Raw genomic sequence first — 16991 nt, forward strand, 5'->3', positions numbered from 1 at the left:
GATTTGAGGGGACTCTAAGCCAGATCAACTCACAGCACCAACCCTAAAAATGCATCCCCACAGCTGGGTGTGGTGGCACATGCCTATAATCCTAGTATCTGGGAGGCTGAGACGGGAGGATTGTGAGTTCAAGGACAACCTAGGAAGATTCTGTTCCAAAACAAAAAAAATAAAATAGGGCTAGGGTTGTAGCTCAGAGGTGGAATAATTCTGGGTTCGATTCCTAGTAACACACACACACACACACACACACACACACACACACACACCACCTCTCCTTAAACTCTCTTTCCCTGCCTCATTGTCCCCCCTCCCAACCTCACACAACATGGAGCCCCAATAGTACTGTGTGGAGAGCTCAGCTGCAGATCTAGCCTGGCAGCCATCCAGGAGGGGAAGAGTCCTGAGCCTACCTATTAATCCTCAGGGCCTTAGTCGGCCAAATGAGGGGAAGTCACAATGCCATCTACAGGTAGCTACTATGGTCACAGATCTGAGGGCAAGAGAAGATCATCTGTACAAACACCAGGATTATTTGAACAGTTACTTGGAAAACAGAAGCATACTTCTTTTTGCTATATTTTTATTTATTTATTTTTTTTGGTGGTACTGGGGATGGAACCCAGGGGCATTCTACCTCCAAGCTACACCCCCAGCCCTACTTTTTATTCTTTATTTTGAAACAGGGTCTCACTGAATTGCAAAGGGCCTCACCTAAGTAGTAGCTGAGGCTGTCTTCAAACTGCGATCCTCTTGTCTCAGTCTCCCAAATGCTGGGATTACAAGCGTGAGCCACCACGCCCGGCTATTTTTTATTTTGATTTAAGAAAATATGTGTGTCTGTGGGTCTGGGGATTGAACCCAAGGGTATTCTACCTCTGAGTTATACTCTCAGCCCTATTTTACTTTTTATTTTGAAACAGGGCTCAGTAAGTTACAGCACACCTCATTTAGTCAATGAGGCTGTCCACAAATCTGGGATTCTCCTATCTCAGCCTCTCAGGTACTGGGATTACAAGCATGCATGCCACACCCAGCTTTTCTATTTTTATTTTTATTTTTTGTGTGGGTCTGGGAATGGAACCCAGGGGCATTTGACCTCCGAGCTACACCCCCTGCCCTATGTTTCATTCTTTATTTTGAAACCGGGTCTCACTGAGTTGCAGAGGGCTTCACTAAGTAGCTGAGGCTGTCCGCGAACGAACTGCGATCCTCCAGGTCTCAGCCTCCCGAATGCTGGGATTACAAGTGTGCGCCACCACGCCCTGCTTCTATTTTTATTTTTCTAACACACACCCGTGCTCCATTTCCTAAGTCTTGGAGGACGGAGGAGGTCACAGCCTCTTTGGAGACCTGCTGAACACGAATGAAGCTTTTTTCCAGAAGTAATGCTGCTAATGCAAGGGCGCGCTCTCTAGTTACAATCCCTTCCCTGCCTGCCAGCAGTCTCACAGTGAAGAGCCTTGCCCTAAGTTCCCAGGGACTTGTCTGGCCCTGGCCTGATAAACAAGTAGTTTCAGAGACGTGGCTGCTGCTTAGACAAGCTCCGGAGGGAAGGTCCGGGGGAGGTGGCAAAACAGGAGGGACACTGGGTCACTAAAAGGATGTAAACAGAGTAAGATCACTGTGGTTTTCCGCCTACAAGCTGCCACTGTGCCAAGCTCTGAGGAGAGCAGGAAGCAGGCAGGGGCCACAGAGCCGCCTGCGCGCACAGCGGCAGCACAGGCACTGAGAACTGAGGTGTGGGAGCCCGGACAGCAGGAAGCCGATGCTCAGCAGCGGGGGGCCAGAGCAGCGGGCTGGGGAATCAGGAAATGTGGGTCTGGTTCTGGTGCTGCCAAGTAGAGCAAGTCTCGAGTCTCAGGGCTCCCGCTTCCTCCCCTGTCGACAATGGCAGGGTGCAAATGGATTCTGGCTGCTAATACCTCCTGACCCCTCAGACGCAGTCCATGCAGTCCATGTCGTGACCGCAGCCTCCTGCCTCTGCAGGTCTCTCACCTCGAATTTCATCAAAACCTGGCCTCTTTTTTTGGGTTCATTGAAAAATTTATGTTGTTTTTTTTTTAACTAAAAGCATAGTATATACAAGTTGAAATTTTCAAAGAGTACAGAAACATCTGTGATTTAAAAAAAAAAAAAAAGCTACAACTCTCTCTGCCATCCTTCCTTAGCTTCCTCAGTGAAGAAGTGACACACTGTTGGGTTCTACTCCTGTCTTCCCTTTGAGGCACAGTTTGCTTATTCATCATAGGCTGGTTATCTCTAGGCATGAAATTCAGAGATTTATAGTAGCTAGGTGTGGTGGCGCACGCTTACAATCCCAGCATTCGGGAGCCTGAGACCGGATGGCGGTTCATGGACAGCCTCAGCTACTTAGCAAGGCCCTTCGCAATTCGGTGAGACCCTGTTTCAAGAAATAAAAAAAGCTGGGCGTGGTGGCGCACGCTTGTAATCCCAGCATTTGGGAGGCTGAGACTGGAGGATCGCTGTTCGCGGACAGCCTCAGCTACTTAGTGAGGCCCTCTGCAACTCAGTAAGACTCTGTTTCAAAATAAAGAATAAAAAATTGGGCAGGGGGTGTAGCTTGGAGGTCAAATGCCTCTGGGTTCCATCCCCAGACCTACAAAAAAAAAAAAAAAAAGAAAAAGAAAGAGAAATAAAAAGACAGCCGGGCATGATGGTGCATGCTTACAATCCCAGCATTTGGGAGGCTAGGACAGGAGGATCATGGTTTGGGGACAGCTACTTAGTGAGGCTCTTTGTAACTTAGTGAGACCCTATTTCAAAGTAAAGAATAAAAAATAGGGCTGAGGGTGTGGCTTGGAGGTAGAATTACTCCTGGGTTCCATCCCCAGTACCCCCCCCCAAAAAAAAAAAAAAAAGATTTACAGACTGTCTACAATGTGTCAAATACTGACTAAGCACTGTGATTTATACAGCAAAGAAGACTCAGTCAATTCATATACTTACAAAATCCTTATGTCTCTCTTTTTGTTTGTTCTGTTTTTGAAGTGCTAGGGAAACCAGGGCCTTACACATGGTAGGCAAGGACTCTACCACTGAGCTATACCCGTACCACAAACCTTATTATCTCTTAACACATCACCATATCCTTACTCGCATGGGACCAAAGTCTTAATTCAGCCTCTCCTAATTTCTCTCCTGGATGACTGTAGAAAATCCCCCAGGTGATCTCTCTGTCTCCTTTTATACCTCGTTTTTACTACTCCTTGGGGTGTTAAATCTGAAGATCAGATCATGACAGACTCTGCTGGGCCTGGTGCTGATGCCCATAATTCCAACTCCTTCCAAGCATGGGGATCACATGTTCAAGACCAGCCTGGGCAACACAGCACGACCGTGTCTTGAAATAACATAAAAAGGGCCGAGGATGTAGCTCAGTACAGTGTTTGTCCAGCATGCACAAGCCCTGGGTTCTATTGCCCAGTACCACAAACACACACACACACACACACACACACACACACACGCACACACATGCACACATACACAAACCAATGCCCCCCAGAGCTGTCAAGTCAAGCCCAGAAGGCCCTGGATGGTTCTTCCTGAGCAGAAGCTCTCACAATAGACAACGAACCCCCTCAGAGCCCTGAGGGGCTGTCTCTTTATACCTTCCTTGCTATGTATTGCTTTCCTCCTCTTGAAACAAACCTTTGTTCCCTCTGCACCTCTCCTGATGAAGAAAGAGCTTGGATTTTCCTTTTGTGAAACTCTTCTGTCACTTCCCACCTTTCCTAAGAGACCTCCCTACGTGACCATGAGGCAACATAGACATACTTTTATTATAGCACTTATCTTAATATACGCTGTTTCCTTGGCTATCTCCTCACCTAGGCTGTGATCTCCTCAACAGCAGGGACCCATCTGTGTTTCTGTATTCCCAGTGCCTGAACACCTGGTAGCCATTCAATAAATGTTTGCTGAAAAAAAATGATGCCAGAATTAAAAAAAAAAGGGCATTTAACACTATATACGCATAATGATTGTGCTACATAATAATCAGGCATAAATGGCAAACAGTTAAAGGAGAGGTGACTTTTGTTTACCCAAGCGTAGAACTTCTGAAATCTTAAGGTTGGGGTGAGGGTGCCAAACAGATACCCAGGCTTATAGAAAGTGTCATTTCAGACCATGCTCTGGAGCCCTCTGAGTCCACAAACCTAAAGATTTAGGTCTCTCCGCATCTGGCAAGATGTTGTGGCTGCATTGGGGATTCTAGAACCTGTAAATCTTTTTTTTCTTTTCTTTGTGGTACTAGGGGGTGGAACCAAGAGGCTTTTCTACCACCAGGCTATACTCCAACACCTATTTTATACTTTATTTGGAAACAGTCTCACTAAGTTGCTAAGAGTCTCACTAAGTAGCTGAGGCTGGCTTTGAACCTGTGGGATCCTCCTGTCTCAGCCTCCCAAGCACGGGGATTACAAGCATGAGTCACCCCAACCGGCTTGGAACCTGTAAACCTTTACCTCGGTGCACTGTGGCCTCTCCCGCCACCAGCCCTGCTCCTCCCTGAAACAATACATTCCCATCATAGCAGTGCACTTAGTGCACAGAATCCTAGCAGCCTGCGGAAAACTCATTACGTTTAGCTATAAAGCAGCATTTGACCTGGCTGCTGGACTGCTATCGGGAAAGCCCACCCAGCCATGGATACCTTCGCACTCCTCCCTGCTGCCACAGGCCCCGGTCTCTCCGGTCTCTCCAGGGCTGGGCCAGAGTTTGTTGCAGCACCCACTTGGCCATCCTCCCCGCTCCCTTCACACACACCCCGTCCCGGATCCACCTCCCCAGCTCAGCCCACGGAGAGCCCTTGACACACCTGGGCCACTCGCTTCTTCCTTCCTACCAAGACATATTGAGCATTTACTGTGCTAGGTGCTGGGGCAGTTAAAAAGAAAAACAAGCCCTGGTCCCTGCCCTGGAGGAGCTCACAGTCTAGTGGGAGAAACAAATACAAACAGCGATTACTAAACAGTGGGATAAGGGCCACGGCAGGGATCACAGCTACCTCTAGAGAGGGAGGAAGGCTTAATGCTGGAGGGCACCTGAGTAAGATCTTAAACCCTGAGCTGTGTTTTGCTACTGAAAGGGGAAAATGTATTCCCTGCAAGGGAAGCACGTTGGGGAGGAGGCATAGTCATCCCCAGAAAACCTGCGTCCAAGTAAAGCACAAACTGAGAAGCTGCCGAGCGGGCGTGGCACACGCTTTTAATCCCGGTGCTTGGGAGGCTGAGACAAGATGATCCGCTGCATGGTGAGGCCCTCTGAAACTTATGAGAATTTGTTTCAAAATAAAGGATAAAATCTAGCCGGGCGTGGTGGCCCACGCTTGTAATCCCAGCATTCGGGAGGCTGAGACAGGAGGATCACGGTTCGCGGACAGCCTCAGCTACTTAGTGAGGCCCTCCGCAACTCAGTGAGACCCTGTTTCCAAAAAAAAAAAAAAAAAAAAAAATGGGCAGGGGTTGTAGCTCGGAGGTCAAATGCCTCTGGGTTCCAGCCCCAGACCTGCAAAAAAATAAAATAAAATAAAATAATAATAATAATAAAGGATAAAAAAATAGGGCTGGGGTATAGCTTGGAAGTAAAATGCCCCTGGATTCCATCCCCAGTACTGGGGAAAAAAAAAAAAAAAGACTGACATGGTGGTGCACGCTTGTAATCCTAGTATTTGGGAAGCTGAGACAGGAGGATCGCAGGTTCACAGCCAGCCTCAGCTATTTAGTGAGGCCTTCTGCAACTTAGTGAGACCCTATTTCAAAATAAAGAATAAAAAATAGGGCTGGGGTTGTAGCTCGGAGGTAGTATGCCCCTGGGTTCAATCCCCAATGCCACACACACACAAAGGTCAGAGTGTAGCTCAGTGGTAGTGTCCTTGCATTCAGTCCTCAGTAACACACACATACACACAAACCAGGGGCATTCTACCTCTGAGCTAAACCCCCAGCCCTATTTTTTATTCTGTATTTTGAAACAGGGTCCCTCTAAATTGTGGAGAGCCTCACTAAGTAGTTGAGGCTGGCTAGGAACCTGCCACCCTCCTGTCTTAGCATCCCAAATACTGGAATTACAAGAGTGCGCCGTCATGCCTGGCTCTCCCTATTTTTATTTTATTTTACTTTTTTTTTTTTTTTTGGTAGGTCTGGGGCTGGAACCCAGAGGCGTTTGACCTCTGAGCTACACCCCCTGCCCTATTTTTTATTCTTTATTTTTAAACAGGGTCTCACAACGTTGCGGAGGGCCTCAGTAAGTAGCTGAGGCTGTCCGTGAATCGCAATCCTCCGGTCTCAGCCTCCCGAATGCTGGGATTACACGCGTGTGCCACCATGCCCGGCTTCTTCCTATTTTTAAAATCTAATCTTTCCTTCCCACTTCTATTGGAGAGATCCTATTACTGTAATTCTAAGAGATAACTTCAGTTATTATTTTACAATGTCTTCCAAATTTTTGTAAATACATTGACTATTAATTTTCAAAATAAAAACTGAATCCTAATACATATCTGTTAACAATTTTCCACTTAACAAAATGACTGGTAGATCTTTTCATGTCAATATATAGAGATCCATTTCATTACTTAGAAATGTTAAATAGCACTCCATTGACGAGAACATCTTATTTAACTTCTATCTTCTTTATAGACATTTGGTAAGGTTCATAATTTTTTTTTTTCTTAAGGTACTGGGGATGGAACCCAGGGGCATTCTATCTCCGAGCTATAACCCCAGCCCTACTTTTTATTCTTTATTTTGAAACAGGGTCTCTCTGAGTTGCAAAGGGCCTCACTAAGTAGCTGAGGCTGTCCGTGAACCATCCTGTCGCAGCCTCCCAAATGCTGGGATTACAAGTGGCACCGCCATGCCCAGCCAATTTTTAATATTATAAATAATGCTCTAATAAGTATTTGTGTGTATGTGTGTGTGTGTATGTATGTATGTAAGCAGTTGTGAACAATTTCTTAAGACAAATTACTGGAGATGGAAATAGTATGCCAAAGATATGAAATTTTGGATATGATACTGCCAAATTACTCCTCAAATTATTGCATTGATTTTACCCAAACCCACATGTGGAGCCCAATTCTCCACGACCTTCTAACATTAGGTTATCTCAATTCCTTTTCATTTTTGCCAGTTGGGTTAAAAAAACAAAACAAACAAAAACACTAGTTTATTAGTTTATTAGCATTCTCTAATAATAACTAAATCTTGCAATTACTAGTCACAGTCTTTGTACTTTTTTAAGTTGATTTTCTTTTATTAATTTGTGGAGCTCTTTATAAATTGTGTGTGTGTGTGTGTGTGTGTGTGTGTGTGTGTGTGTGTGTGTGTGTGTTATTGGGGATGGAACCCTGAGGCATTCTACCTCTGAGCCACACCCCCAGCCCTAGTTTTTATTTTTTATTTATTTATTTTTGTGTGTGTGGTACTGGGGTTGGAACCCAGGGGCTTTTCTACCTCCGGGCTATACTCCCAGACCTATTTTATATTTTACTTGGAAACAGGGTTACACTAAGTTGCTGAGAGCCTCACTCAGTAGCCAAGGCTTGCTTCGAACCCATGCGATCCTCCGTATCTAAGCCTCCCAAGCGCTAGGATTACAAGCGTGTGCCACCACGCCCAGCTTTATTCTTTATTTTGAAACAGGGTCTCACTGAGTTGCAAAGGGCCTCACTAAGTAGCTCAGGCTGTCTGTGAACCCGGATCCTCCTGTTTCAGCCTCCCAAATGCGGGATTACAAATGTGGGTCACTACATTCAGCTTCTTTATAGGTTTTAACCTTGTCTTTTTTTTTTTTTTTTTTTTTGGTACTAGGGGTTGGTACTCTGAGCTACACTCTCAGCCCTTTTTCTATTTTTTATTTTTGAAATAGTCAGGTATGGTGGTTCACGCCTGTAATCGCAGACCTTGCGAAGCTGAAGCAGGAGGATCGCAGGTTCGTGGCTAGCTTCAGGAATTTAGCAAGACCCTGTTTCAAAATAAAAATAAAACAGAGCTGAGCTGGGGGTGTAGCTTAGAGATGAGAATGTCCTTTGGTTCAATCCCTGTACCAAAAAAAAAAAGAAAAAGAAAAAACGAAAAGAGAAAAGAAACAGGGTCTTACTAGGTTGCTGAGAGTCTCATTAATTGCTGAGGCTGATCTTGAAACTGTAATCCTCCTATCTCAACCTCCCAAGTACTGGGATTATATGTATGCACCAATATGGCTGACTAACATTGTCTTTTAAGGTTGCAAATATTTGCCCCATTTTGTTCTTTGGGTTTTGAACCTTATGATTTCTTTTAATTTTTATGTATTTAACTTAATGTTTGTCTTTTTAATGGTTTTGTTTGCATGCTTAAAAAGGCTTTTTCTACCACTGGGCTTATAAAAATAGTTTCTGGCACTTCCTTCTAATGTATATGGTATATTTTTAATCTTTACATCTCTAATCTACCTGGAATTTACTTTGTGTTTGATATGAAGATTTAACTTTTTTCCAAATAGATAACCAGTTACTCTATGGGTCAATAATTGTTGACCAATACATCTTTCTTTTTTTCTTTTTTTGGTGGTACTGGGAGTGGAACCCAGGGGCTTTCTACCTCCAGGCTATACTCCCAGACCCATTTTATATTTTATTTGGAAACAGGGTCTCATTAAGTTGCTGAGTGCCTCACTAAGTAGCTGAGGCTGGCTTCGAACCTGCGCGATCCTCTTGTCTCAGCCTCCCAAGCGCTGGGATTACAAGCGTGCGCCACCACGCCCAGCGACCAATACATCTTTTCAATTTTGACTGAAAATATATCACGTGTTAAATCATCACATATATACAAGCTCTTGATTGTCTCTGGAACTTACTTTCTTGGCAATCTTCTAGTGAGGGAAATCTACTTGTCCTATCTCTAACACCTTTTGCCATTCTGCCCCATAGATAAGCTCCTCTGCTCATTTCTGGTCCCACGCCCATTCCTAAAAACGCTGCTTGTCTTCTTCACTGACCATCACACTACACACCTCCAACACTGGAAAACCTTGAAATCTTGTCGTATGGTTCCTTAACTACCAACATCTTTAGCCCTTCTTCCTCCCTTGCTAAGGGGAGCCTGGCTCTCTCAAGGAACACCGTGTACCACTTCCCCTACAACTTACTCCCAGAGGCAGCATCTTTTCGCACCCTGGGGTTGCGACTTGGTGCTATTTCGAGACCATCCATGCTCCACCATCAAGTGAAAAATAAAAACAAAACAAAGCACCCCTCTTCCGTGGCTCATGCCATTGGGCTGTTGAAGCTAGGGCCTCCTCTTGTCACAACACTGCGACGTCCTGGTCACTTCGTTAGTTACTCAGCACTTTGGCTCCTGGTGCCAAGCCTTCTCCTCTACACCTAGACGTGGAGAAACACCCTGGAGGGAAAACTAACCCACATTCTGGCTTAGCAGTGTCCCAACAGCATCCTCTGCCTCCTCCACCCATGGTCACCTTTTGCACCGTCCTGTCCTCTGGGTGTTCGTGCTCCCCTCCCAAGCTGTAGTAACATGTCGCTAGCTGTTTGTTTGCTAAGATACCTCTCACTGCACACATCCAAGATCAACTTATTTTATGATTCTCATTCCATCTCTCAACTTCTTAATCTCTTTCTCTGTTTTCACTCCCTGCCTTCCTCAGCAGCTCGAGAGCAAACATCCCACTGCTAGACTAGGAATATGGGGGTAGCCAGGTATGCTGGGATACGCCTGTAATCCCAAAACTTGGGAGGCTGAGACAGGAGGACCACAGGCTTGAGGTCAGCAACTTAGTGAGGTGCTGTTTCCAAATTAAAAAAATAAGATAGGGTTGAGGTGACCCGGGCGTGGTGACGCATGCCTGTAATCCTAGCATTCGGGAGGCTGAGACAGGAGGATCGAGGTTTGAGGACAGCCTCAGCTACTTAGTGAGGCCCTTTGCAATTCGGTGAGACCCTGTTTCAAAATTAAGAACAAAGCTGGGCGTGGTGGCGCACGCTTGCAATTTCAGCACTTGGGAGGCTAAGACAGGAGGATCGCGCAGGTTCGAAGCCAGCCTCAGCTACTTAGTGAGGCTCTCAGCAATTTAGGGAGACCCTGTTTCCAAATAAAATATAAAAATAGGTCTGGGAGTGTATCCCGGGGTTAGAAAGCCCCTGGGTTCTATCCCCAGTAACACACACACACACACACACACACACACACACACACAAATTAAGAATAAAAAATAGGGCTGGAGGTATAGCTCAGAGGTAGAATGCCCCTGGGTTCCATCCCCAGTACCGCCAAAAGAAAGCAAAAACAATAGGGTTAGGGTGCAGCTCAAGGGCAGAAGGTCCCTGGGTTCAATCCCCAATACCAAAAACTTAAAAATAAATATATTGCACCAGGCACAGTGGCATATAACTATAATCCCAGTACTTGGGAGACTGAGAAAGAAGGATTGCAGGTTCAAGGCCCACTCAGCAACTTAGCGAGGCCCTCAGCAACTTAGTGAGACCCTATTTCAAAGTAAGAAAATAAAAAGGGATGGAGGTGGGATAGCCCTGGGAAGGGAGGAAGGAAGGCAGTCATCCTTGGTATCCACCTCTACAACCTAACTCCCTATTTCCACGCACACCAAATCCTAAATCATTCTTTGGTCTTCCTAGTTTTCTTTGTCTCTACAGCCACCAACCTAGCCCAGCCTCTGGCATCTCTGATATAGACCGTGGCAACAGGCTTTAGCTGGCTTTCCTGCCTCTGGCCTGTTCTCACCAGCCCCTGATGCAGCCAGAGTTTACTCACATCATTCAGCTTCCTCTAAAGCTCAGGCCTCTGGCCAGGCCATCTCATGACCTCTCATCTATCACATGACTTCAGAATTTGCCAACCCACCTTAGAGTCATGAACTTCAACCATATCAACCTTCAGTGTCTTGAATACGGTTATGCAAGGCTTCCTACCTGAAGGCCATTCATAATCTGTTCTGTCTACATGGAACTATCTCTCTCTCTCTCTCTCTCTGTGTGTGTGTGTGTGTGTGTGTGTGTGTGTATATATATATTTTGTGTGTGTGTGTGTGTAAACCCTTCTACCTCCAGGCTACACTCCCAGACCTATTTTTTATATTTTTATTTGGATAAAGGGTCTCTTAAGCCAGCAAGGCTGGCTTCGAACCTGCATGATTCTCCTGTCTCCGCTTCCCCAAGCGCGGGGATTACAGCATGCGCCGCCACGCCCAGCTCATAGAACACTATTTTCACATCTGATTAAACAGCTCTTGTGGAAGCCATTCAAAAGGCACCTTCCAAGCCGGGCGTGGTGGTCACGCTTGTAATCCCAGCACTTGGGAGGCTGAGACCGGAGGATCACAGTTCATGGATAGCCTCATCTACTTAGTGAGGCCATCCACAACTCAGTGAGACCCAGTTTCAAAATAAAGAATAAAAAACAGGGCAGGTGCTGTAGCTCGGAGGTCGAATGACCCTGGGTTCCATTCCCAGACCCGCAAAAAAAAAGGCACCTTCCTCCCCACTCTCGGGTCAGGTGTTCGTCTTCTGCACTGTGGAAGCACCATGTACTTTGGTTACCAAGGTGGGGGGGGGCTGCACTTTCTTAATGTTTGTGTTGCCATTTTCAGAGACTGTAAATTCTTTACAGATGACAGTAGCACAATTAATATTCTCTGGACCTAGTGCTACTGACAAATCAGAGTTGGTTAATAAATACCACTTATACTAAGAATGGATGGATGCAGGCTGGGCATGGTGGCACATGCTTGTCATCCCCACACTTGGGAGGCTGAGACAGTAGAATCGCACAGGTTTGAAACCAGCCTCAGCTACTTAGTGAGGCTCTCAGCAAGTTAGTGAGGCCCTGTTTCCAAATAAAATATAAAATAGGTCTGGGGGTATAGCCCAGAGGTAGAAAGCCCCTGGGTTCCACCCCCAGTAACACACACACACACACACACACACACACACACACACACAAATGGATGGATGGAAGCCAGAAAAGCTACTAAAATCTGCTAACAATGGGATGTAGCTAAAGATATCCACAACCCAAGTGTGGATGTACAAGTAATTAGACATGAGAGGATTATATGAAGTAATTAACACTAAGGTATGCTCAGAGCTGAATCCTCCCAGAGGCCAGTAGTTTTCCAAATTGCTAGTTAGGTTGACAGAGATATTATGAGTGTACTCAAGTGAAAAGAAAAAACCCTTTGTAGACACACAGACCTGAGTGGAATTTCTTCCCCACCACTGTGAGCTGTGCAGCCTTAGGCTATCGCTTGGCCTCTACGAGTTTCTGCTCTGAAAGATGGGGTAACACTTCCCTCAGGAGCTGTTACGGCAGTCAAGAGGCGTAAGAGACATCAAGTGCCAGACGCTCAACAAACTCTAGTTCTCGTTCTTTTTCTAATCCCCCCGCCTTCATGAGTCAGTTTTACCCAACAAACCTCCGTTGCCTATCACTTTGACCCTTATAGTTTCTTTTGCCAGGAGGAGGATGGGGTGGAGGGAGGAGGAGGATGGGGTGGAGGGAGGAGGAGGAAGGTCCCTGAGGGAGGGTGCTTCATGGCATAAAAATACTGAAGGAGCAGCTTCCCTACAGGATTTTTCATGAATTTCTTAAAGGAGACTGAAAGCTCCAGCATCCTGTAACGCCACCCTGTATGGCAAATGGGCTGACATTCCAACATCTTGAACTCTGAATCTGCACCCATTTGGACCGCAGCCCAGTCAAAGAACAAAGCTGCTAAATGTGGGATCCTAGCACCAGTTACTATGAGGCTGAATAGTTCAATAGTTAGACTTTTCACCTATAACACAGTGTGCCTGGAAGGCATCCCTCTCACTCCCACTCCAAAAGTTTCATCAAATAAGAAGGCTGCTTACTGACAGCTGAGCAGACAGGCGCCCCTACTTCCTGCATTTGAGCACACAAATCCACAGGAAGGAGCCCAGGACCACGCCAAGCCCAGCCAAGGTCAAGCTGTGGCCACAAGGCCAGCAGCTGGCTGTTAGCAGGGAAGCTTGAGCAATGCTCAGCTGACCACAGAAGCAAAGGACTCAGAGAGAGAGAAGACCCACTACAGGGTCTGATTCACTACAACTAGGAAGAGAGGAAAATAATATCCATTTCTCCATGACAATGAACTGTAGGCCTATTAACCTTGAGGCAGGCCAGCAAAACCTCTTCACACCTACATGGCCCTCACTTCTAAGACCCAGCCTCCTCTGTTCTGCTGCCCTGTTGTCGGTGGCCCCACAAAGGTGGGAGAGAGCTCCTAATCCAAATGGCTAGACCTCTTCTTGAGGATCATGGGGGCTGAGACTTATGGTTTTAACAGTCTAAGAAATCACCACGTCTGCCGGGCGTGGTGGCGCACGCTTGTAATCCCAGGATTTGGGAGGCTGAGACAGGAGGATCCTGGTTCGTGAACAGCCTCAGCTACTTAGTGAGGCCCTCTGCAACTCAGTGAGACCCTGTTTCAAAATAAAGAGTAAAAAATAGGGCTGGGAGTGTAGCTTGGAGGTAGAATATCCCTGGGTTCCATGTCCAGTACAGAAAAGAAAGAAAGAAAGAAAGAAAGAAAGAAAGAAAGAAAGAAGAAAGAAAGAAAGAAAGAAAGAAAGAAAGAAAGAAAGAAAGAAATCACCATGTCTTTGGAGATGGTGCAGCCGAAAAGTACATACTTCCTATTAGAAACACACAAGCTGGGTGTTGTAGCTCAGAGGTAGGATGCTCTTGGGTTCAATCCCCAGTATAAGAAAGAAAGAAGGAAAGAAGAAAGAAGAAAGATTATTTTGCCCTTCCACTAAAAACTGTGCTGCTACCCACTTATTTTCCAAAGAACATAAACTCCTCACTCCTACTTCTTAAGTATCTCTTGATTCTCCATATACCCCTTCTCAAGAAAAATAGTTCTACCACAAACCCTTTTCTTCCTCTTTGCTTTGAACTATCAACTGCTGCCCGCCTGATCTTCACCAGGGGATACACTCGCCTCATTAGCCTCTGTGGTTTTCCTCCTGCCTCGGTTCCCTCTTTTCAGTCCACTGCCTCATTTTAAGTGGTTGCTGAAACCTATTTCTTTAAGGAAGTGAGCCAAGATTTCTCTCCCAGTTTAAGCATAAGTTGAACACACTGTGTCCCGGGCATTTGACAGTACTCTGACATGCGCCTTTGTATGTCATCCATTTAGAGCCTCTGCTCCGGTCTCCTCTACTCCGCACCGACTACCACATCCCTAGAACCCAGCGACACTAGAACATGGCCAGGTCCACTGGCACAGGGTTTTCAACAATCTGATAGTCCTACAGGGAGCATTTCTGGATGGAAACCTAATATAGCCCGAGGGCAGGATTTCTGGTAAGCCAGGCCCTAGAATCAGGGAAGGGAAGGGGTGAGTAGAGGTAGGGAGCCCAGGGAAAGGGGCAGAAAATCGGATTACACAGAAGTGTGTGATCAGAGTGTTGGCCAAAGAGCCGAGGTGGATGTCTCATGAGACTTGAGGGGACTGTCGCGAGGCAGCTCTTTCAGGGCTAGGGCACCAGGCGGGGCAGGTGTGACTCACCTGAGTAGGTAGAACCCGACCCAGTCCTGGAGCCGAAGAGCAAGTGACGGTAGCGGCGGAAGGCTTCGTCGAGGACACCGCAGCCGGGCTGCGCCGCCGAGCTGGCATCGTAGCGGAACTGGAACGTGTTTGGGTGGAGGGTGTAGCGCCGGCTGGAGGTTTTGATGTATTGGGGCCAGGGCCAAAGGGCCCTCGCCCAGCCCACGAACGCTGCCGCCAGCAGCAGCGAAACCCAAAGCCTGGAGCCGGCCATGGCTCTTCGGTGTCTGCGCCCCAGCGGGCTGAGCCACGTGAGAGCCGGGTCAGGTGAGCGGCGCCCGCGTGACAACCGGCGGGTCACGTGACCGGCGGGTCTGCGCGGGCCACCGCGAGCGCGGACTTCCTGCCTGCTGGACCCGGAGCTGCTGCTGCGTGCAGAGGGGCCTGGTGCAGCTGGGTCCCCGTGAGCTGCCCTCCATGTTAGGGTGCACGGCGCGAGCGGCTGCAGCGGTCCCGGGATGGTGGGATCACAAGATCAGAACAGTGCCATCTTACACGAGAGGAAAAGGGCCCTGCTAGGGTGCCCTTGAACCAGGAGCCATGTCCCCGACCTAGGTAACTTAAAGAGCAGCGAAACAGGATTAAAGCCAGTCGTTGTTGTGTAAAATGCTGCATGGCAAGGAATTGGAATTGCTGGGCGTGGTGGCGCACATCTGTAATCCCAGTCCTTGGGAGGCTGAGACAGGAGGATCACAGTTTCGAAACCAGTCTCAGCAACAAACCGAAACTGTTTAAAAAAAAAAAAAAAAAAAAAAAGGAAGAGCCGGGCGTGGTAGCACACGCTTGCAATCCCAGCATTTAGGAGGCTCAGACAGGAGGATTGTGGTTCTGGGACAGCCTCAGCTTAGTGAGACCCTTCGCAACTCAGTGAGCCCCTGTTTCAAAATAAATAATAATAAAAAGGCGGGGTAACCCGGGCATGGTGGTGGAGGCTTGCAATCCCAGCATTTGGGAGGCTGAGACGGGAGGATCGCGGTTCACCGACAACCTCAGCTACTTAGTGAGGCCCTCCGCAACTCAGTGAGACCCTGTTTCAAAATAAAGAATAAAAAATGGGCAGGGGGTGTAGCTCGGAGGTCAAATACCTCTGGGTTCCATCCCCAAGACCCACACACATATAAAAGGCTGGGATGCAGCTCGGAGGTAGAATGTCCCTGGGTTCCATCCCTATTACCCCCCCCCAAAAAAAAAACGAAGAAAGAAAGAGGGCTAGGATTCTAACTCAGAGATAGGTTGCCCCTGAGTGTAATTCCCAGCAGCTGGCATTAGGTGTTCTGAAGGAATCCTTCTGTTAGAGGAGGGATCACAAGATCAGAACAATGTGATCTTGGGCGGGAAGAGATGTGTACTTTCAAAGCTAGCCCAAGACATTCCGTTGCCTGTATCCAGTGGACTCCTTCCTCCCTTTAAGACTAATCATGAATCTTAGATGACCGCAATCAGATCCCCTCCCTTTGCACAAAATTCCACATACCCTGGTGTGTATTTTCTGCAAGCAGCAAGATATTGTTGGGACTTTGGGTACCAGATGGAGAATGTCCAGAAATAATGACAAGGGCCTGGCCCTGCAGGGGCTTACATAGGTAATCCAATAAATTGAAAGTCACTCCAAAGATCCGTGTATTAGGAATCTCATGTTGAATGGTTGAATGGATGAGAAACAGTTAGGTATACCCCTCCCCCTTTTTTGGTACTAGGGATGGAACCCGGGGGCATTCTACCTCTGAGCTATATTCCCACGCCTATTTTTAATCTTTATTTTGAAACAGGGTCTCACTGAGTTGCAAAGGGCCTCATTAAGTAGCCGAGGCTGTACTCGAACCACGATCCTCCTGTCTCAGCCTCCCAAATGCTGGGAGAGGGATTGCAAGGGTGCACCACTATACCTGACTTCTTCTTCTCCTTTTTATGATCTCCTTACCATTTAGGTCTCAGCCTAGACCAGATAATCAAGTATGCTGCAAATGGAGCACAGATTCTGAGACAGTAATCCCGTCAATCCTAGGGGTGGCAGGGCCTGGGCAGCTAGACATCCTGGCCGGTCACCTCCCGTGAGTGTCCTGTGATACAAGAAACTGCAAAGCATCACCTCATCCTAGCCTCTTTATTTGTGTCCCCCTCAGACCACATGCTGAGACAGGAGGATCGCAGGTTCACGACCAGTTTCAGCTTAGTGAGGCCGTCTGCAACTTAGTGAGAATAATTGAGAATATTTAAGTGAGAATAACTTAGTGAGAATATTTTAATAAAGAATAAAAATAGGACTGGGGGTGTAGCTTGAAGGTAGAATGCCCTGGGTTCAATCTTCAGTATCGAAAAAAAAAAAAAAAAAAAAAAGGAGGAGGAGGAGGAGGAGAGAGGAGGAGGAAAAG

The 16991-nt window shown here is 47.0% G+C and overlaps 1 protein-coding gene across 2 annotated transcripts in view; it reads right to left on the minus strand.

Annotated features, from left to right (window-relative positions):
- HEXA (hexosaminidase subunit alpha) overlaps nt 1-14833 on the minus strand; it is a gene marked incomplete at both ends in the record, with an annotated part of 30918 nt that extends 16085 nt beyond the window's left edge. For both annotated transcript variants that reach the window (XM_080691999.1, XM_080691998.1), the window contains one exon: nt 14581-14833. In XM_080691999.1, the coding sequence (XP_080548125.1) occupies nt 14581-14833 (253 nt within the window). The remainder of the gene's footprint in view (nt 1-14580) is intronic.
- Nucleotides 14834-16991: the final 2158 nt, after the last annotated feature.

Source organism: Muscardinus avellanarius (genome assembly GCF_963383645.1).
Source record: "Muscardinus avellanarius genome assembly, chromosome: 3".
Lineage (NCBI taxonomy): Eukaryota > Metazoa > Chordata > Mammalia > Rodentia > Gliridae > Muscardinus > Muscardinus avellanarius.